General features: G+C 34.6%; 1 protein-coding gene across 3 annotated transcripts in view; it reads left to right on the forward strand.

Annotated features, from left to right (window-relative positions):
- The window catches only part of LOC149410477 (uncharacterized), a 150,641-nt gene that overhangs the window by 74,709 nt on the left and 52,169 nt on the right, over window positions 1–23,763 (forward strand). For all 3 annotated transcript variants that reach the window (XM_089647751.1, XM_089647750.1, XM_089647749.1), the window contains exons 4-5: window positions 3,237–3,296; window positions 5,573–5,648. In XM_089647751.1, the coding sequence (XP_089503877.1) occupies window positions 3,237–3,296; window positions 5,573–5,648 (136 nt within the window). The remainder of the gene's footprint in view (window positions 1–3,236; window positions 3,297–5,572; window positions 5,649–23,763) is intronic.

A 23,763-nucleotide genomic window follows, 5' to 3' on the forward strand; every position in this document is an offset into this window, starting at 1 on the left:
AAGGTATGTTCAAAGGTACTAGGAACTAACACGAAAAATTCTGCCTCAACACAGGCTAGCCTAGTGAGGCGGTATTTGAGAAACCTCAACTAACTATACTTTTATTTTCTTTTTACCTTTACAATATTATGTTTGTAAATTTTTAAAATTAAAAATAATTTATTTATAAATTTTGTAAATTCTAAATAAAGATATTAATATTGTTATTATACGCGTATTCGAATGCAAAGTTGTGTCAAAATTTCAAAGCAATCGGTGAGGAATTTTCAGAGATTTAAGATTTTGAACAAACGAACATTTACATTTTTAAATACATATATAAAGCTTGTTTTTTTTCTCTTTACTACACCGTTTATTTCATATTTCTATCTATGGCGGTAAGAGAGGTAGTCACAACAATTTCTATGATACCAGATGAGCTGTTCCTAAAAGCGAACAAATTGACTCCACGGATTATCTGTTTGTTCTCAAATCCGAACAAATTAGCCTGACGAGTTAACAAGTATCAATCTATTTTTAATCGCAATAAATTCGATAAAGTATACACTGTTTGTGGTGTAATTTGTCAATACGTATAATTATTAGGGACATTACTGTCGCGGTAGATACATGAATCAATATATCAGTGTTGGTGGAACCGGATTCGCCGTGGATAGGTAATTTAATGGGTGGTAATTAAAAGTGAGTATTTAATTGTATGGAGTTACTATTATATCATATTGATTCAATTTAATAACAGGCCTAACGCCAACGTCGTAAATATTCTGAAAGGATGTTTGATTCCGTTTGTTCTGGTAAGGGAACGTTTAACTTGGATTGACATTTAAATTATTTATTACCTTATCTAGTTTTACTGCATTGTTTTGCCCTTCAACTTACCAGAATTCAACACTCGTTTTTTTAAATATTTTTATTCTAGATAAAAGAAAATTACATTTTTCACTTATTTAACTAGAAATAACGAATACATTACACATAAATATATTACACAACGATATTATTCACTTTCATTGTTGTGTTGATTGAGCATAAAACTGAACAAATTTTTTTTAAATGTGGAGGCAATTATATATGTTGCTTCCCTCGTAACCAATGGATTGCTTGCCATAATGTGTATGGTGTTTAAATGTATTTTATCGTGTTGCCGTGTAAAGTGTGTGTGTACTTGGGACGTTTTAATGAGTTCTGTATTTGTATGTATGAGTTTATTATTTATTTTGTAAATAAGGAGACATGTACTATATTCATATAATTTTCTTAATTTTAATAGTTTTGTTTCCATAGGTATATAATTTTTTTGTTGATGTTCTAGGTTTGAAATGAAATAGCTTTTTGATTACTTTGTTTTGTGTTACCTGTAGTTCATTTATATATAAATTTAAATTTTAAAATATTTTAAATATTTATATACTAACAGAATGATAAAAATTAAACATATTGATAGAAATAAGAAATCAGTAAGTGTACAGCAGACAGAGGATTAAGATTAAGAAAATTAAAAAGTAATAACAAAGTACTTATACCAACTGTCCAATGACGGTATATAACAGTATTTTATATCAAATTATCTGCATAAGCGTAAGTATATAATATTCGTTTCAAGCTGTTAATTAATACCTCCCTAACTGAGAAAAACTCGTGTTTGAGTAAAGAGGGAGTGTCGTCTTTAAAATTAAATAATTTTACGAATACTTCCATACAAATAGACTTTAAATTATGAACATATGTGTATAGAATAATATATAAATATTGTAAAAATAAAAGATTTTTTTAACAGTGATTTTTTATACAATAATATACCACACAGCCAAATTAGTTTGAGGTAAAGTGTATTTTAAGTTTATTTTAAAAATTTAAATAATTTCTTTTAGTTTGTATTTCTTAAGGGAGTTTGTCAAAATATTTAATGACTGGGTATGTGTAATGGTGTTGTATCGTTGTTGTATTGAGTTTAGGGATTATTATTTGTCCCGTGGTTCTCGATCAGGGTATCTATTCCAGAGTCTCTACCACGAATTACTCGCTATGCGCCATCTACGAACGAAAATCCCTACGACTTTTGTCATAAGTTCTATATTTATACATTCTTGAGTGTCGCACGGTTGAAGAGATGACTGTGTTGGCAACCCTGTGAATATTGTCTATGTTTCTGATGTGTTTGAGGTTTCTATGGAGTTAATTTGAAATGTCAAAAACAAACCGTTGCCGCGTCGTTCTGTAAACGTTTTTATTTGCTACCGCACTTTTTTCTGAAATGAATGGCGGTAGTGGATACATATCGAAATGCCAGAAAAATGGTTAAAACAACTTTGCAGAACTAAACGAAACCGATACCAACTTATTATAATAATTTGATGAAATTTTGCACACTTGGCCTTCAAAACAAGAGAAAGGCCATTGTCTCCGTGAGATTTCGAAAAACCACCCTTTCCCATCCCTTAAAACAGAATTTTATTACTTGGTGATGAAATTTTGCACACTTGACGTTCAAATTAAGAGGAAAATTACTGTCTACATCTGATTTCGAAAACTCTTTAGCTAGTATTATATGAAATCACTTGAAAAGTGACTTACTCTAGTCGGCCGTGAAAAAATAGCAATGTTACAATTGAAATTCACAAAACCTATGTCAGGTTTCAAACTTTCTAATTCTTAGTCGCCGGTTCCTGAAGGCTACACCAAAACTAAATTCCGAAAACCACATTAATTTTAACTAATTACTGAAATATGGTACATGTTAAAAAATGATAGCATTCCAACATCCTGATAAAATATTCAGAATATATCGAGAACACGTGTTCTTTTCCTATTAAATATCATGACGGAATGCGACAATGTTCCGCCGTCCTCATAAAACATTAGTTTTTGACTGATACGTTAGGAATTCTGTCAATTCTTTCGTTGAAGGCCTGCAGTCCCATTTTTGACAGGAAAAGGAATAATTTAACCAGAGTTTTAGAGTTTTCTCCGTGTACATAGATAAATACAAAATGCGGTAACAATGTACACATCTGCCCTGATGCGATACGCATCTGATCTCCGAAACTTTGACTTAAGAAGGAGTTAGCACAACACGGCATAATAACCCAACAATCAATCACGATATTAGCTATGATTGTGTGTTTGGAGTTCTTCCTTAATTCAATGGACTTATTTTCAATACGTATTATTTCTTCATGTTTCTAATTCATTATGTATGCAGTATAAATTAATGTGTGTGTTTTTGTTTGTTCCAGGATGGGTGTGAGTTCCTGCGAGGGAAGGCTGGCAGCGCCATGCTACCCTCCACCAGAGAGGTAAGCCTAAATCTATTTTTCTAAAAAAAAAGATTTTATTTTATTTCGAGACGAATGAAATTTTGCACACTTTATCTTCATAACAAGATAAAGGTAAATTGTCCACACGAAATTTATAAAAACCACCCCATTCCCTTTCCCCACCCCTTGAAGCAGAATAAAACGTAGGGTGCATAAAATTTTAACATAATATTCCCAAACATTACATTGATAAAACTGTCGCAATGTAAAATTTGCGAAACTGTCTAGAATTTTAAATGATAACTGTGAAAAAAATGGATTGGCACCATGTCGTCAGTTCCGTATATTCAATTGGATTGGCACCATGTCGTCAGTTCCATAAATTCAATTGGATTGGCACCATGTCGTCAGTTCCATAAATTCAATTGGATTGGCACCATGTCGTCAGTTCCATAAATTCTATTGGATTGGCACCATGTCGTCAGTTCCGTAAATTCAATTGGATTGGCACCATGTCGTCAGTTCCATAAATTCAATTGGATTGGCACCATGTCGTCAGTTCCATAAATTCAATTGGATTGGCACCATGTCGTCAGTCCCATAAATTCAATTGGATTGGCACCATGTCGTCAGTTCCATAAATTCAATTGGATTGGCACCATGTCGTCAGTTCCATAAATTCAATTGGATTGGCACCATGTCGTCAGTTCCGTAAATTCAATTGGATTGGCACCATGTCGTCAGTTCCATAAATTCAATTGGATTGGCACCATGTCGTCAGTTCTATAAATTTAATTGATCAGTAATAGAGATGGTATCCTAAAAAAAGTATTTTGAATTCGGTCGAACATGGCTAGGACCCTACGTAGGTAAGTAATAAATGGTGTAATTCGTTGTTTCGATTGTGAGCAAGAAATAGTCTCGGGTTTGGCATGTGCTTTAGCGTTAATGTCTTTACGTACAAAATTTAGTTTACCCGTAAGGCTGGCCGCATACATACGTTTTCCGTATTCGATTTACGAATTCGTTTTCCGTATTCGGAATTCCGCGAGACTAGCGCAAACGTTCGTTTTTCTTCACCCACCCCCCCACGAAATTTTTATTTTCACGTAAAAACATCAATTGTAAACATGTCCCACCTAACAGCAAATTCGGCTACTTTACGCTACCTTATGTATGAGAAACGGCGATATTAGGTCAAGATCCGTTGGCAACACTGTATTACGAACGGAAATTTCCGTGCGTTAGCGTCGGCACAAACAAACTGTATGCAATAGCTGCGTTCCACATGACGTCATTAGGTTTTTTCCATCCGGCTTCTCCGAATGCGCCGGCTCGCATTCGGAACGTGCGTAAGGAATTTGTTCCGTTTGGAACTAAAACGAACGTGTGCGGAAGTTAATGTATTTTCTACTGATTCCGTGCATTCGGATGTCCGAATACGGAAAACGAATTCGGAAATCGAATACGAAAAACGTATGTATGCGGCCAGCCTTAAGCTTGCTCAAAGTTACAATCGCAAAATGGCTGCGTCTTAAATCTTTTAACTGTGCGCTTGCTTATATGATGCTCACTTGGTTCTTATTCAATTATTGTGATACCTGGCACACCGTCAGTAATATTTTTCAGACGTCGTTAATCTTTTTTTGCATAACAAACTAACTAACCAGCCTCAGTATAATCAATTCTTTAGTGTAACACAAACCTTTTTTTGTTAATGTGACATCTCACAAAAGACACCGCACCTGTCTGTACAGTGTAAAGGCAGGGGAAATATGTCGCTACCCAGTTGGGCAGCGTTGCGAGGCGGGTTAAAGTAGGGACTGTAGGAAAGGATTTGTTAATGCGGGTCTTGAAGAATCCCGGTGCCCACATGGCATCTGTGCATCAGAGATGGCAATCGGTCTGTTAACAATCTTTTATCTCATTTGCACAGAATAAAGTGGGTTTATCAAGTATTGTGGGAGGCTCCAGCTTGGTGGCTCCCAAATTCAATTGCTAGGCGTACTTGCTATTTGTATAGGGTTAGCAGCTTGTTATAATTGAAGAACCAGCTAGCCCCTGTACAAGACGCCAAGTTTCTTGGTAGCCAGATTTTCCCGATCTTGTATTATTGATACTAGAGCAGATCTGATATGCTCACTCCAAGCATTTCAATTGAGTCTTTTTTGGGGAGGGTGCTTCCATCCAAGCCGGGTGGTGACATAGCTCTTCTGCCCTTACACTGTACAGACAGGGACGCTATTGTAAGGTATCACACTTTATTATTATAATTATTTAAAAAATAATTTAACGGCTGTTATTGTTTGTTTTAGGCTAGCGGCCCCCCCGAGCAGCAAGAGCCCGTGGACCTGAGCGTCAGACCCAAGGCGAGGAGACGACAGAATAGCGGTAGGTTTATGATCTACTTCCTCGTACAATTCAATGTCCATGGTTTGGGCATGTAGAGCTAATGAGCGAAGGAGTGTAAGGAGAATATATGACGCAAATGTGAATGGTAGCAGAAGTCGGGGACGTCCGAGGAAGACATGGCACGATCAATTGAATCAGATACTTGAGTGGGGTCCTGTGAAGAGTCAGAATAATAGAAGAGTATGAGATGATCTATGGATGTGAATGAGGCAAGGAATGCGTGCCAAGACGGAGTTGTTTGGCGGTCCGTCCTCTCTTTGTCGTCTGATTCTTCTTCGGCTTCCATTTCAACCGATGATTTTTTGTAGCTATCTTTGTTATTGGTATGGATAAAAAAAATTAATAAAAACCGAAATGATTGAAAATGCTGATATGTTGTTAGGTATACCCATTTTTGTACTATCTATGATCTTTATCGTAATTTTTTATTTCGTTAATTTTATTGATTTTTACATTTATTTTTTATGTGAATACTGCATAAGAGTCCTTGCTGCTTCCAACCGTCTGGAGCCAGTGAGAATAGCGAATTCGGGTATGTTGTGAGACTTGAGGTAGTGGGGAGGGGTATGAGATGGGAAAGAGGAAGTTGGGAAGTCTCTAGCTACTTAGATATGATCACCAAACACAGCTAAAGCCATTTGAAGCAATGTTTCAATTCTGAATGGTGGTCTTACACCAGGACGATACTGAGAGAATCTTATTAAATTTAAAAAAATCAAATAGTGGTGTCGGAACTTAATCCCTTCGGCACACCGGTAAGAAATATTTTACTTGGGGTGGTTTTTCAATCGTATCGTATAATACGAGAAACCGTCGCTATCACAAGTCATGCTTGCCTTCTTTCCTCCCTCCTACAACATGTGTCTCTCAAAGATCCAGGTTCACTCATTCCTCACCTTAAAAATAGTATCCATAAAGAATCCCATAAGAAATCATTGACTGCAATTTCGCTCGGAGCCTGCTGTTGAGCTACTGAAAAAATGAGGAAAACGCGCGTCCAACGTGCTTTGACGTTTCCCGCGGAAGATATAACTTTTTTCAGAATCTTTATAATTCTTAGTTAATTCAACCACCTCACAGCTTAAAGTTGTGTTTCTTTAAGTTTAAATTTTTAAAAAATTGGATAAACAATCACGTGGAAAACTTAAGTTTTTAAATATTTCACCTGTCCGAATTTTAACCCTTCCAGCGTTTGAGGGTCATGTACGACCGGGAATATAATACACAGAAAACATTGCAAACTGAACAAACTTGATGAATGTACTGAAGGGTTAATCGAAACTTTCAGAATTCTCTTTAGTTCTCCTTTTTGGGCCGTTTTGAGCACCTAATTTATTTATTCATTTGATATTATTGAAACAAACATTGGTTACACTGATAAAACCGTTTTAGATATTAAATATTTCATGTATATTTAGTAATTGCCGGGTGACGTGTGTAGTGCATATGTGTGTGTGTACCGTGTATGTGTAAGTGTGTGTATATGTTTGCACATTGAACTGTTTATATTTATATCATTGACACGATGCTCCTTTTAAATTAGGACAGTGAATCCAAAAAAATGTCGATGTAAGATTTGAGACAAATCTTATTTAATGTATGAAGAGCACGGTTAATTGGGGAATTAGAAGCTGCATTTGTTTTGTCATAAAGCGAGTGGAATAGCGCTGTACGTCTCAAAGGTATGTTAAAATTAATAAGGGACAGAAGTTCGGCACTGTCGATGTTATTGTTTAAAATTCTATCTATGTATATTCTATGGTACCAAACGGGATGAAATTTTGAAATAAAGATAAGAATCATGATCTTAATCGAATTCACTCACAAAATCTGCTAAAGTTGTTTTTTTAGAAAAATCATCATTTTTATGGGCACTAATTTCAGACTTGGGTTCGAACTTTAGAAGCAGCTTTTTCAGGCTCTATGGTTCCAAACGGGCTGAAATTTTGGAATCTTGTTTAAACTCATAGTCCAAAACGAAATCAGTCACAAAATCTGCATAAATTTGTTTTTTTGAAAAATCATCATTCTAATGGACATTAATTTCAGACTTGGGTTCGAACTTTAAAAGGCATTTTTTCAGGCTCTAAAACTAGCTGTACCCCGCCATGCGTTGCTGTATCTCAGTATGTCTTTCCAGATAGTGAAACAATAGCGCGTGTTGTTTTTTACGTCCAACATATGGCGCTGTTTTTTTTTAAGCGTGTTTTTACCTATTAAAGGGGTATATGTATATATAATTTAGGTATATATAAAGACACGCGTATTCGAATGCAAAGTAGTGACAAAATTTCAAAGCAATTGATGAAGAACTTTCGGAGATTTAAGATTTTGAACAAACGAACATTTATATTTTTAGATAGATAGATATATGTTAAGTCATTTACTACTTGATAAATATTAAAAAAATACTGAATTTCTTAGGCTTATTTGTTGAGCTTGGCGGATAAAACCTAATACATTCAAGCTGTCAAACACATTTGTAAGAAAAATCTCTTATACCACTATAGCACTGCGAGTGAGGAATTTCTATAAATCAATGCATTCAAGATTTCCAATCTCTTCTTCAGTCAGTTGATCTGTCAGCAATCTGTCAGCGGGGAAGAGGAAAAAAAGCGGTTATTGCGGAGTGTGCCTATAATATTCCATATTCGTTGCCGTGTTGACAGAAGAAAGTTAGGAGCAGGTAGGTAGGGTAGTGGTAGGTCAATCAATACACCTACTTTTAGCGTTTGGTCATCAAAAAGTATACTAATTCATATCAGCACTTCTTAAATTTAGTCATTTTGACATTATTGGATTTACTTTATTCGAAATCTGTCTTATACCGAGGGACGAATTACACTTAGGAGAGTGAATTCCGATCAAAACCTTATACTGTAGTACCACCAGCATAAAATTTTCCTTTCCTAAACACGCTAATTAAAGAACATAAATATGTACAGGGTTTTCCAATAAGAGGTGTTATTTTGAATAGCCCGCTATTTCGGTAGATGTTACTTTTGAAGCTGTCATTTTTTGACATTTGACAAGTAGAAACTACGCCATTAATAAAAATGGAACGATACACGCTTCAACAACGCATTGAAATTATTAAAATTCACTTGAGTGAATCAAATGCAAATCATCTTGAGTGATGAGGCCCATTTCCACCTCGGTGGCTTCGTCAACAAGCAAAATTGTCGCATCTGGGGCTCGGAAAACCCAAGAGTTATTGTTAAAAAAGCCTCTCTATCCTCAACGTGTGACTGTTTGGTGCGGTTTATGGTCCGGCGGAGTCATTGGCCCTTACTTTTTCGAAAATGAGGCTGGAGCAACAGTTACGGTGAATGGATTGCGCTATCGAGAGATGATTAATGATTTTTTTATGGCCGGAATTGGATGGTATTGATCTGGACAACGTTTACTTTCAACAAGACGGCGCTACGTGCCACACAAGCAACGAAACCATTGATCTTTTACGATCGAATATCAAAATAACACCTCTTATTGGAAAACCCTGTATTATTAAAATAAATACCGAAAAGTCCAATTTTCCAATTATTTCCTGTGCGTGCGAACCGTATCTAAACTTCTCTAATAAACAATAAACAGTGTTAATCTCAAGTATGGTACTGTGTATTATCTGCCTGTACAAAACATAAATAAATAAGAATTATAACATATGTACATTCTAGCATCTCGTTCATCAATCAAATTCATTATACATATAGCTTTGTATTAGTGATCGACGAACCGGAGGATGCAATCTATTAGACATCAATTGATAATAGTTTGACTAGTCTATAGCTAGTAATAACATAGATCACTGTAGAAATGTATTATATATTTCTACAGCGCCCTTGAGGTGATTTTGCACAAAAACGGCGATATACAAATAATGAAAATATTATTATTTTGAATTAGAATAATTATTGAAGACCGCTCAGGCCACGATGAGCTGCATCTCCCCACATTTTGCTGTATCTCCCCACATTGCGCCGTATCTCCCCACATTGTGCTGGATTTCCCCAAATTGTGCTGTATCTCCCCGCATTGTGCTGTATCTCCCCACACTGTGCTGTATCACCCCACATTGTTCTGTATCTCTCCATATTGTGCTGGATTTCCCCAAATTGTGCTGTATCTCCCCGCATTGTGCTGTATCTTCCCACATTGTGCTGTATCACCCCACATTGTTCTGTATCTCTCCATATTGTGCTGTATCTCCCCACATTGTGCTGTATCTCCCCACATTGTGCTGTATCTCCCCACATTATGCTGTATTTCCCCACATTGTGCTGTATCTCTCACAACAAATAGTGTCACGTCCTCTTAAAACTCATTCCGTCTATTATCCACTCGAGCTATTTTTGGCACACTATGCCAAGTTTCCAAAAAAGTTTTGAGCGATCGCTTGCCATAATGTACCAAATTTATAGATAAAAATATGTGATAAATTGTAAAATCTGGGTGGATTCGTTGACTTTAATCTGCAGTAAGCAGTTTCCATATTAATATTTGGAGGAATGGTATTAATGAAATAATATGGTAGATGTATGTACATGACACCAAGTGAATATGGTCGGACATTAAATAAAAGCAGATTTAGAAAGAGAGAAGAACAACCCTCCACACAGCATCCCCAAAGATGGCATAGGCCGTGCGTAAATTGTTTTCATCAGGGCCTCCAGTTCATGTAAAAAAAAACGAAAAATTTGCATGCGTCGCATTTCCCCCTAATTTTAAATATGCAAAGCGAATGTGAATAACACGAAAATCTTCATTCCAAATTGAATAATTACTCGTCTTCTTTAATCTATTTACTGTTATTTTTTTTTACTTTTTCACAATTTCGCCTGCGGTGCTTATCTCATATCTAGATGATATACTATAGTTTATTATTTTGTATTACATAATGATATTAAGTCTACCAATTCCTTATTTAAATTCAAAATGTTAATTAAGACGTTTGTATTGGCAGACGATTGTCTTAATATTTTTCATTATTGTGCTTTCTTAAATAACAATATTTTATAAAATTTCACCCTAGCTGTCTTTTCTTATCTAGTTGTTTCTTCTTGGGAATAATGATAATTAAGTAGTTATGGTTCAAATATTATTACAATAAGTCAAATTACAATTGTCAAATTACCCATCTGGTAACTCATCAAATGCATTTTTTTTCCTTCTTTTTGAAACATTTTATATTTGTGTGTAGTATTACTTTATGTTTGTGATAACTCTATGTTTGCTTCACTCAAATGTAAATTGTTAACCTTGATACAGGCTTAGTCCTAGTGAGGTTATTTTTTATGAGGAAAAACGTGATTTATGTTGATGGAATAAATAAATAAATATTATTTCCACCTTAAAAATGCACTCAGTTGTCAGGTGCACCAGAATACACAACCTCAAACTTCGAAAAGTCCCCTAGCAACGCCGGGTAACGTCAGCTAGTTATATTATAATTTAAATCAACCAAAAGACAGAATTTAAAAGGTGCGCCGAAATAATCTAACACCTTCTATAAAAACAACACCTTTGTTTGTTAAATTGATAAAATCTACAATGCCATAAAATAATTTAAATGACTATTCTGAAATGAAACATTTTTTCTCATGCATGTTTTTTTCCTAACTAGAATGTGTTATGTATGACCATTATGATAAAGGTTTTTTTCAACGCGCTATTTTTCGATTATCAATTATTATTTATGATCGATTACAAGTATTCAATGACTATCGAAACACCCGATTATGATCGGAAGTAAAAACTTGATCGATTGTCGAGCTGTCAGGACAACAAAGAAATGTATTTTTTGATTGTGATCGGGAATTTGGTAATATGTACTTGTATAGTCATTTATCGAGCTGGTGTTGAGCGCAATTGTTTCCACAGTATCATGGTCAATACAATATTGTTATAAAAGCTTTAAAAAATCAATAGTATTAAATACGTGCTTAATTTTACATGGTGTTTGTGAGCTCGTGGTGTAACGGGAGACCTATAAAACTAGGCTAGCGTAAATTTCTTACTTGAATTTTAAGGGAAATTAGGGGTAAACGTAACGTACGTTATATATAATTTACGCGATGGTGTTAACTAACTAACTAACCAGCACGCCATTTCCCCGCAGGGGTAGGAACCGAGGACGGACCGCCAAACAACTTGGTCTTGGCACACACTCCTTGCCTCATTCACATGCATATATACTCTTCTATTATTCTGACTCTTGACATGGCCCGACTCAACTAACTGATTCACTTGGTTGTATCATTTCTTCCTCGGGCGTCCACGACTTCTGCTACCATTTACATTTGCATCATATATTCCCCTTATACTCCTTTCTTCGTACATCCGCTCTATATGCCCAAACCATCTAAGCTTCCCTGTCTTGATCTTACTCATTACGCTATATTACGCGATGGTTTTAATTTATTTGTTTTATGAAAGTACACTTTTCGAAAGTTATGATTTAAAATATTAAAATGGATTATTTGTTTGCGCCGGTACATACGCAATATGAATATGAATACATAGTTTTGTCCGTATAAATTCTCAATTCTTTAAAAAAAGGCATACAAATATAATATTGGATTGAATCACCGGTACACTATTGAATTTGTATGCCTGTCTTGAAAGTTAAATTAACAATTAACTTAAAATTCTAAAGCATAACTTGCAAACAGTGTATCATCCGAAACTGCTTACGAATTACAGCTTCATATGGATGTGAAAATGGACTGTTAATAATTTATACGAAACGTAATTCATTGGTGTTTGCTGGAATTGGATGATTTCAATATATGTAGGAATGAACAAGGTATGGAAGGGAGGAAAACGGGAGGACCAATCACTTACCACTGTATCTCTACGAAGGAGCACATAACACAATCACAATATAGTGAGATCCGCCGCGATACCACGATGTAATTATCGCCACATCAAAACGAATGTGTACTTAAAACGATATTCTGCCTTTGTAAGATAGTCAACTTCCCTTCTTTTTACTGTTCAACGATATTATTTATATACATGAAAAACACCAACAAGGTATTCCAAAGTAGTCCTTCTTCTGTTTTCAAAACAACTGCCTCGAATTCACACTATTTTCTTACCCTTGTTCCAAATTTCAAATACTTTTCCAGCAAGCTGATGGTTAGGGAGAGGTAGGAACTGGATAAATGACATTCCGGTAGGAACTAAGCATATTCTCATTTCAAAACATGACAAGCGCTATCTATGAAGGAGCACACAACACAATCACAATATAGTGAGTTCCATCGCGATACCCCATGGTAATTATTGCTACAACTAAACGAATGAGTACTTAAAACGATATTATGCCTTTGTAAGATAGTCAACTTCCTTTCTTTTTACTGTTCAACGAGATTATTTATATACACGAAGAACACCAACAAGGTATTCCAAAGTATTCCCAATCCTTTTTCTGTTTTCAAAACCACTTCTACGAATTTGCACTATTTTCTTACCCTTGTTCCAAATTTGAAATACTTTTCCAGCAAGGTGATGGTTGGGGAGAGGTAGGAACCTGAATAAATGACATCCCGGTAGAAACTAAGCATGTTCTCATTTCAAAACAAAGCAAGCGCTATTTATGAATGAGCAGATTTTGAATTGTTTTAAGCATACTCTTAAAAGTGTTTTTGATCGTTAGGCCACTATTTAAAAAAATGTATTTATGGCAACATCTTTTTTCCTTGTGATATGAAAACCCTTTGCGGTTGTAACCTGAATTATTTTTTCTAACAAAAGTGTGAATGTGTCACTGCTTAGTATTATTTCAAATTAAATTTATTTCGTAACTGGGTAGGTACTTATTTGAGAGTTTGCATATGATTCTCCATGGATTAAATCTGTTAAAATCACATAAAACCGACCACTAAGATAAGTGAGGTTTTATTACACAGGTGGCTGTGATTAATGTATTTTCTGAATCCTAATTCTTGACGACCGTGTAATGTTGGCACCGCGATGTGTCCAACAGCTTACAAGGTTCTTTTAGTTTGTAAGACTCGGATTAAACCTTAGCCTGACGTGTTAGGTAATCGTTACTGCGAATGCATTTCCTAGAATTGCATGGACGTAAAAGTTATTTTAATTAACACCATTATATTGCTATGCACACCATTACAGTATTTTGAGAAAGTCAGGCTCGAAATAATATTCAATTTTTTTATTGATTTCATTAAGTAGTGTTTCAAAAAATAAATTATGGCTTGTTCCGCAATATAGTGCCGATGATTTGAATACTCTTACGAGCAAATAAGTTCATAAATGTAAATTATTATATTAATGATTGTACAGTTCAGGATAGTTATCAACGGAAGTGTTATTTTTAAAAAGAACCGTTGAATTTTTTCAATGAACAATTTCTCGAAATTCAAAAAATTTACAGACCCCATATAGTTATCAGTAAGATAAATATTTTTTTTATTTTTCCGTTGTATTTTCCGACCAATTTTTCCAGAATTTTTTTAAAGGAACTTAAAAAAATAAAGTGCAGTATATTTTTGCACATATTCTAATGATTGTTGTACATACATCCAAAGGGGTCAAACTCTACTATCAAGTTTACTGAATTGGGCAAAGCCATCTAAAAGCACCCTGCAGGGCCTAGCGGCTTTTTATCTGTTAGTAATATTTATTATACTGCTTGCTAAGCGCCATTCGTCGCGGAAACCTTTACTGCGGATATGCGAGACCATTCAAGGCGTTCCTTCAAGCAGCGATTGCTTGTGCTTTATATATATTTTAAGGTTAGGTTATTTATAGATGTAAGCCCCGATTATTCCTAGTGTGCCACAGCAAAGCGAAAGCTATTTTATACTACCCTAGCTGACGTGTACCCGGCGTGGCGGGGGGTTGTCCTTAGAAGATAGACATATACCACCTGAGACTTTTTTGTAGGCCTTTTTAAGTTATACAATTTCGTAGTACATTATTTTGATGTATCTCATAAGGTTTAGCCAGCGTTAGCAATGTAGTGCTCGAAAAAATATTTTGACGACTTGATTATAAAACATCGACTCTTCTCTACTTTCTATAAATACAATATGCATGTTTTATATTCGAGTATGTAAACCTTCCGGGAAAAAATCTCTAAATGATAGTGAAATATACGTTGCGCAGTTTAGAGGAACTAAGCGTACAAACAGACAGACGCGGATAGCGACTTTATTTTATACTATTTACGGCCGTTGTTCCCAATCCTACTGATCAACAGTTGAACCGAAATTTTGGCTCAACACTACTCATACGCACAACTACGCCTCTTTCCAACGGAAAAGTGACGACTGAGCGATCACCCAATTTGAGGAAGCCAAACTACTGGATTTAGTCTGGCTCAGTAAATGAATCGTTATAAAAAGTGTCGACAGAGTGAAAAATATTCGCGACCCCAAGACACGGTGGCATTAAAGTCAAACTAACACTTTATTTTGAACACATTACATAAGTATGTTTAAAAAATATAAAATATCGGTTAATGTATTATAGTATTTAAAAAATATATACATTTATAATAAATACAATAATTAATTCGTCAATATTAATTTAAAATTCAAAGTTTTTACTTTGATGTCATTTTATTGTCTATGAAAGTGGGCAGGGCTACTTAAGATAATCAACCATAAAGATGTTTGGAAAGAGGCGAATTGAACGTTACTGTACAAATCACTTGGCTGATCGGAGCCCGAGATTGATCGTTCCGAAAGTTGGGAACAACGGCCGTAGAGATTTAAAATCAGGAAGGTAATATTTCCATTAACAGTTCTAGTTAAAGTTTGGGAGAGATGTTTTACTTACTATCCCTTAGCATGATATTTCAAAACAGGATCCAACTGAAGTCTAACTTGCATTCTTAGATAATTATAAGCAATAATTAGTCGCCTGAAATATTAATACAAATTGAAAATATCTCCTGAGTAACAATAAATGCCGCCAACGGGAATTGAACCCGTGCCTTCTCATGTCCGGTCAGGTGCTCTGAAACCACTGAGCTATGTCGTCTTATTTCCAACCCGCAATGATTCAGTATGTACTAGTACCTCAATCAACAATTAATGCTTATTATATTTTTCCACCTGTAAACAACCAACTTTTATTTTTGTAGGAAAGGCTTTGTTAGTGCTAAATTTCTCATTATATAAGAAAGAAAAAGTTAAGGCGACATAAGTTATGCCTACGGATGTATTTATATTTATATTTAAGATTAATGAAAACAGGACCTTACCGTTAAAATATTTGATGTAAAACGGTTCGAAAATTTTATAAAACTTTTTTCAACTATAAAATTAACAGTAAGCACCAGGTTTTATTTTTCTAAACGATGAATTTGTAACTTCCTGAGATATTCCTATAGAAACATCTGAGATTTTTGTTGTACATTCATCAGAAATAATGAAGATAAACCCTACGGAAAGATCGATTTTCTAGGCCTGCTGGATACAAATTCGACCGTTACGCCGCGCCGGGCTACGCACAAAATATTTTTTGACACGACTTCATCACTTATGTTGTTAAGACTCCAACTTTATTTTAGAAATTTGTTAGGGCAAATTCAACCGTAGGTCTGTCCAATACACCAAGGCCGAGCGTCGCATATTTTTGTGCACGGCTTCTTCACTTACGTCGTTAAGATTCCGACTTTATTTTATTCACCCGAAATAAATCACACTCAATGTTCACTTCTTCGGTTTAATTATTTAGTAATAAACCCGCTACCGCTATTTCATGTTCTTGGTCAGTGGAAAACAGAATAATTTTGGAAATCCAATCCGAAATTAAAATTAATTAAAATGTCTTCTACAAGTTTCCGATTTTGTGAATTTGCATACGGCGTCAGTGAGATGTCGGAGGATGGTAGGTACGAGTACCTGTCGAGTAGACAGGGTGACCTCGCGAGAAGATGCTGTGACAGATGGAGGTCGCTAGAACTGACCCGTCTCATCCCAACGGAGCTGCGATATCGCACACTGGGAAATTGCAAAATCACTGCTGTACCGTAATAGGCGACGTTTCAATCAATGGCGATGGCGCTGTTTAAAAAATATATATTTTTACCTGTCACGGGTGACATCTACATATATAACATTGGTATATAAAAACACACGCGTATTCGAATGCAGTCGAAATCGGCGAAGAACTTTCGGAGATTCATGATTTTGAACAAACGAACATTAGCAGGCAATACTAAAAATTGATAACGTAAATAATAACGTGTAATATTAGATGAAAAATTAAAATTTGATGAACACTTAGAACGGGTTGTTTCGGAGAATTTGAACAATTCATCAAATTTCAACGTTCATTTTCGGGTTCTGTGGAAGTCCTATTCAAGTTCTGTTACTATATCATTGTAGGCTAGGTGCTTGACAAAACTGAAATAAAAACAGAACTTGAAAAAATCTTTCACAGAGCTTGAAAATGAACGTTGAAATTTTATGAATTGTTCAAATTCTCCGACACAACCCGTCCTTAGAATACATAACAAAGAAAATTGCTAAAAAAGTTGGATTCCTAAAAAGGATCAGAAATAACTTTGATCTAAAGACAGCGCGCCTTGTTTACAATTCTATTGTTACTCCGCATTTAAATTATTGTTCTAGTGTTTTATTCTTATGTAACGAAGCCCAAAATAATAAACTACAGGTTATACAAAATAGGGGGATGAGGATGATTTTAAAGTGCAACATTTTTACTAAATTTAAATATGATGACAACCAAACAGCATATAATATATAAAACGTTAACAATGATGTATAAGCTTCAACATAATATGCTCCCAAATTATCTGCAAAGAAATGTTATGTACCATGAACATGTTCACAATTATTCCACGAGAAGACGCAGAGATTTTAGGCTTCCCAAAACTAAACTTTCATGCACACAAAACAGCGCGTTTTATAAAGGGCAAAAACTTTATAATAACCTACCAAATGTCATAAAGGAAGCCCCAAGCCTTAGCACTTTTCCTAGGACATGTGCTTTGTATATAAAAAATAATTTTTGATTGTTGAACATACTCACCAATATTATTTTAGTCACCTAGATATCTTATATAATGTAATTTTGTGTATTTATCTTTTTCTCTTAAAATGTAATTGTTATTTTTTATATTTTCCTACTAGATGTATGAAAAAATTTGCGTACATCTAAATAAAGATACAAAAACAAACAAACATTTGTATATATGTAGATAGATTTCTATTTTCTTTCATATAGTTAACATAATAAGTATCAGTTTTCAAAAATCTGTTTATATTCAGTATCTGTATGGGTAGTAGTGTTTTGTGAACACCTCAATAGGAGAACCTGTGCTGAGGTGTTGGCATGTTTTATATAAATTGTTATTATGTCAAATATACAGGGTGTCCGGAGGTAAAGTGCAGAAACTTCGTAAGGTAATTCTACATTATGGTAGGTGGTGATAATCTGGCGTTTAAATAGCACAGACCATCAGGGAATATTTTAAATCCCTATGAAAAAAATGGATTGATCAATGAATTCACTCTGCAGGAGAAGACAACTTATAACCAGCCACCAAATACATATAAACAGAAAGACTCAGCAGAGAATCCCACTTGCAATGAGTTTTGCTCCTTGATCTTCAATCAGCACAATAATATATTTGAGTTAGCACTATGGGTTTATAATATGTCACCAGCTCTCAAGAGAGTAGAATTATTAATGATGAATCAGCACATTGTAATAATACGCACTGAACATTATTGTCAAAAAATATTTCAAAGATTTTAGTCTTCAATAGACCTCTTTTGACAAATGATACAAACTGGATGAATCCATCTGATCAATGCAAAGGTGTCGGTAATCCGCTATCACACCTGCAGAGCAAAATCCATCCAAAAATGACCAGAGATGTTACTTTTTTGTCCATTATATATATTAAAAATCAATTAATTCATTTATGTTTATATTTTAAAAATTAATTCACACTAATTTTAAATTAAATTTTAAATCGACTGCTTCTCCAGTAGGAGAAAATAAAAAAATATATTTTTTTTTGGAAATACTTTTGTTTTTTGTCTCATTTAAACATATTTTTACATACAAACAATTCAACTTATTTACATTAAAACGTTGAAATTTCTAAATAACTTATTTATCTTTTTTACTTGTATTTTCATGTAGAATCACCTCTTGAAGTTAGTGCACTCTACTGCCGGATATCGTATATAAATCAAAACACGTCCATGAGATTCTCACGGAGGCTACTGTGGCCATGTTGTAAATATACCAAAACTCAAAAAGGTACTCTTATGCGATATTCACAAAAAGAAGACAGCAACAACTGACCGGTCAGTGGCTGAGTTTGCATCGCGTTTGGGTTCCACCCATGCGTCGTGAGTTCAATTCCTCGGCTAGCTAAGTCATCACGACGCAAGCAACATTTTCCGCTTACTGTGATGATAGTAGGAGATTTTCAAATGCTTCCAAGATGGTCCGAATTATTCTGTTTTCAAAACTTTGTCATAAATTTAGATATTTTTTATTCTTATCTTGTTTCATTACTTATTAGTGGTACGGTTACAAAGAGAAAATCCATAATTGGTTTTGTTTTGGCTATACTACACATGTACAACCTGATAAAATATAAACAGTTTTCCAGCGAGGTGATGATGCTTGGTGAAAGGTAGGAACTGGATAAAATCACATTCCGGTAGGAACCAAGCATATTCTCATTTCAAGACCGAACAGTTACCTTTCTTAATTTTCTGTATCTTTTTATGGTTTATGTTTTGTTAAGATTTGCTAATAGGTGTCTATTACTAGTGTTTAATTATTTTTGTTTTCATTCAATAAAATTTTCCAATAAATTAAGTTTAATAATCTCTAAATATAACTAAACAAAGTCGCTATCCGCGTATATCTGTTTGTGCGCTTAGTTCTTATAACCTAACAACGGATTTAAATAGGGATCTTACTATTATATAGAGAACTTTTTCCGGAATGTCTGTATATATAATACATGCATATTATATTTATAGAAAGTAGAGAAAATTCGATGTTTTGTAAACAAGACGTAAAAAAAAATATTTTCGGGCGCTTACATTGCTGACGCTGGCTAAACCTTATGAGATACATCAGAATAATGTACTACGGTATTAGGAATTTTTTTCATTATTAAATTGGAGGTTTGATGATTTACAAACCCCCCACTACTTCCATTTCTACCCACGCCTGTCTTTCTATACCTGATAATTTAGTATTTAATGTCCCGATGAAGAGAACATCGTTCTCGAAACAAATTGATTTTAAAAAAATAAAGATTATCGTGATAAAAACAAAGTGTTTTTAATTATTTCATTAATAAAATGGTGCCACAAAGTGAATTTGCAAAATTTCAAGATCTTATTCATTATTTTTACATTAGCTTTTAGGTTTAACACACATACGCCTCAGGGACTCATTTCTTCAGCATTCAGTCTACTTTCGTCCTTCCTCTGCTAGTTCCATGCCTCACTACCATGTTCAATTCCTCGGCTGGCTAAGTCCTCCATCATGACACAAGCAAAAAAAATTCCGCTTTCTGTGGTGGTAGTGGAAGATTTTTAAATATTGTCAGGTTGTTCGTAACCCGGCAATGTTTGTCTTTGTTTTTGAAAAAAGGAAAAGAATAAGGTATGTCGTTTTTTAAGTAAACTCACTGTAATCATTTTAATTTGACTGAGAAAATTTTTATTAGTACTTTGGTAAAAGACCGATTGTTTGTATTTACTGTATGTCAGTAATCGGGTCGAACAACGCCGTCTTAATGCTCGTCCACAAATAAGTTACCAAGTGAAGTGTGACCCAAAAAGGTATCCGTGACCCAAAAGGTTCATTTTGTGGAGAGAACATCCGACATACCTCGGGGAGAAAAGCGTCATCATCCGAAGCGGGAAAAAACTATGAAGGAACAAACCCACAACAAGAAGTGACACGAGCTTTTGGAACGAGAAAAGTTCAACACTCTCTATGTATCACGTTATAAAATAACAGGCCAGATATCTTGTAAATCTTGGAAACGACAAGGGGTTAATATTGTATAAGTTAGCCTTTTTTTATTGAAGATCTTTTTCCCATAGATTATCTGGTCAGCCGTGCGGAAAGTTGTAGCAAATTCAAACTCCGTTTTATGGTATTTTGTTTTTTTATTTTTTTTTATTTATTGTTTTTGTGTTTAGTTCGTAGAACTCCATTTAATTTTTTATAAATTTAATTTAGATTAAATTTGATAATATTATTATTATTAAGTTCTGCAAGTGTTTTAGTTTTTTATTATTGTGACAGCTGTTTCGGCTTACAAGGCCATTTTCAAACTGTGGTTAGTCCACATTGAGACGACGTATTTATACTATTTCAAATGTAAATTTTGAAGGTGCATACATTGATTTATTACTGGTTAAACCGATGACATGATCTATTGTTGGTTAAACCAATCTATGTTTTCCCCTCAGTAAATGGTAATGAGTTCTTAATTATTTACTAATGACTTTATTGCTATGAATTATTTGGGTGCATTATACTGCTTGGGTTTTGTGAAAATACTGAGAAGTGGTGAGTAAATTATTTTCCGTACTTTATTAATTAGTGTTAAATTTGGGTCATTCGTTCGTTTATTGATTTCTAATTGTTCAAGTAAATTTAATCTAATGCCCTTTTTTCTATATGCAATGGTTTAGGACCCTTGTTGTTAAGTGGGGTATGATTATTCACCAAGAGATGTTCTGCGAATTTTGAGGATGTGTTTTTATTATTATAACATCGTATATGTTCTTTGAATCTAGTTGAGAATGCCCTCCCCGTTTGTCCGACGTAAGTGGCGTTACAATCGGCGTGGTCACATTTTAATTCATATATGCCACTGTTATTGAGTATAGGGATTTTACTTTTAGAGTTTTTAAGGCTAGTTCCTAAATTATTGTTTGTTCGAAAAGCTATATTTAAACCACATTTTTTAATTTCTTTTGCAATTTTTTCAGATATTAGGCCGAGGAATTCGAGACATGCAAATTTTTCTATATTTTTGCTATTTACCGGATATATTAAATTGATTTTATTTTTATATTACCGGTGTACTACGGAATTGTATACAGGCCTATAGAAAAGTCCTGGGTGGTATATGTCTATTTCCTAAGGATCACTCCCAGCAACGTCGGGTAAACGTCAGATAGTTTTAAATAATTTAATCCAGTTGAAGAATGAAGTGAACTCAATTAAATGAATAAATATGTGGGGTTTCATGCTAATAATGGTCCGTGGCCCATCTCCCTTGTTTCTATTATCTCTTTAGTCATGTGCTCCATAAAACGGTTATGCACCAATATATTACGGAAAAGGTTACAAATTTGAGGTACATGTAAGTATAAAAAGGTCGTGGGAGCAGTTATACTACAGGGTTTTCCAATAAGAGGTGTTATTTTGATATTCAATCGTAAAAGATCAATGGTTTCGTTGCTTGTGTGGCATGTAGCGCCGTCTTGTTGAAAGTAAACGTTGTCCAGATCAATACCATCCAATTCCGGCCATAAAAAATCATTAATCATCTCTCGATAGCGCAATCCATTCACCGTAACTGTTGCTCCAGCCTCATTTTCGAAAAAGCGCACCAATCACACGTTGAGGATAGAGAGAGGCTTTTCAACAATAACTCTTGGGTTTTCCGAGCCCCAGATGCGACAATTTTGCTTGTTGACGAAGCCACCTAGGTGGAAATGGGCCTCATCACTCAAGATGATTTGCATTTGATTCACTCAAGTGAATTTTAATAATTTCAATGCATTGTTGAAGCGTGTATCTTTCCATTTTTATTAATGGCGTAGTTTCTACTTGTCAAATGACAGCTTCAAAAGTAACATCTACCGAAATAGCGGGCTATTCAAAATAACACCTCTTATTGGAAAACCCTGTATTTTGTGACATACGTCAAAAGATAGTTGCTGAACTGTCTGTAAGTGACGGTGTAAATTTTTGATGGTCAATACAGAAGCTTTAAGGCGAAGCTTAATGCCAAATCACTATCTTTATAACGAATTGGTGTACATTATGAATACCAAAAAAACGCTTTAAATAAATTGAAGGTTTTCCTATCGTTTCGCCTGAGTAGAATGCAAATAAAAAAATGAATTACTCAATAAAAAATATAAATATAAAAAAAAATATTTAATAGAAATTTATGATCGCATAAAGGAAACAATTTTTAAAAAATACAGTATTATAGCTAAAATTATCCGTGTCAGTTTCACTTGATTAACTTTTTTGCTTTCTTATAAAATTATTTACAAAATAAATAAAAACCAGTTTTCTGCTTGAAGTCGAAAGTTTCTAGACTCCGTTTGTCTTGCGATTTTAATGCCTATTACCTACAATATAAGGTATACCAAGAATATACACATTTTTGGCTTGTAGCTTCCTCCTAAGCAGTTGAGTCACTCTGTTGATTTGAGAGTTCTGATAGGCAGAAGTCCTCGCTTTTGGAGCATAAAAAAGTGCATAGGATCTCCCACGAGTATACTTGCTAGGCATATATAAGTTAACCTCTTTCAACACAGGCGGATTAATTATAGTTTAGATTAGCTTTAAAAACTTTCTTCGGGCTTTTAAGGTGTTAAAATCGATAATTCTTCTTAAGAACAAGTAGGTATAGATAATATGTATATTCTCTCATATACAGGTAACGCATAAACCACTTTTGTACTTTTTCTATTTCCAGCATATGGTTTTGTTCAAAAGGAGCCCAAATAATGGAGCTATATTCCAGGATGCTGCGAACAAGTGCTTCTAATGTTTCTCCGATTCAAGTCCATCCTTTCTTTGATCTATGATTACACCCATGAAGTTCCCATCAATCCGCAATGTCACCCGCTGTTTTAATAATTGTATTACACAACCTGATTATAATTAAATTTTCCATTCGATCTACCATATCTTTTTGCTTCTAGTTTAATTTATACCGTTATTGGAATGATTGCGATATTCGGTAAACTGTGCCAGCCCTGTTGAGCAAATAACAGTACCCGTCTCATTTTCCGTATAACACTCTGGTCCGAGTGGAGGACACAGGGCTGTGCTAAATGGTTCAGATTTT

Source organism: Hesperophylax consimilis, chromosome 27, assembly GCF_061612785.1.
Source record: "Hesperophylax consimilis isolate HC1 chromosome 27, BYU_Hcon_1.0, whole genome shotgun sequence".
Classification (NCBI taxonomy): Eukaryota; Metazoa; Arthropoda; class Insecta; order Trichoptera; family Limnephilidae; genus Hesperophylax; species Hesperophylax consimilis.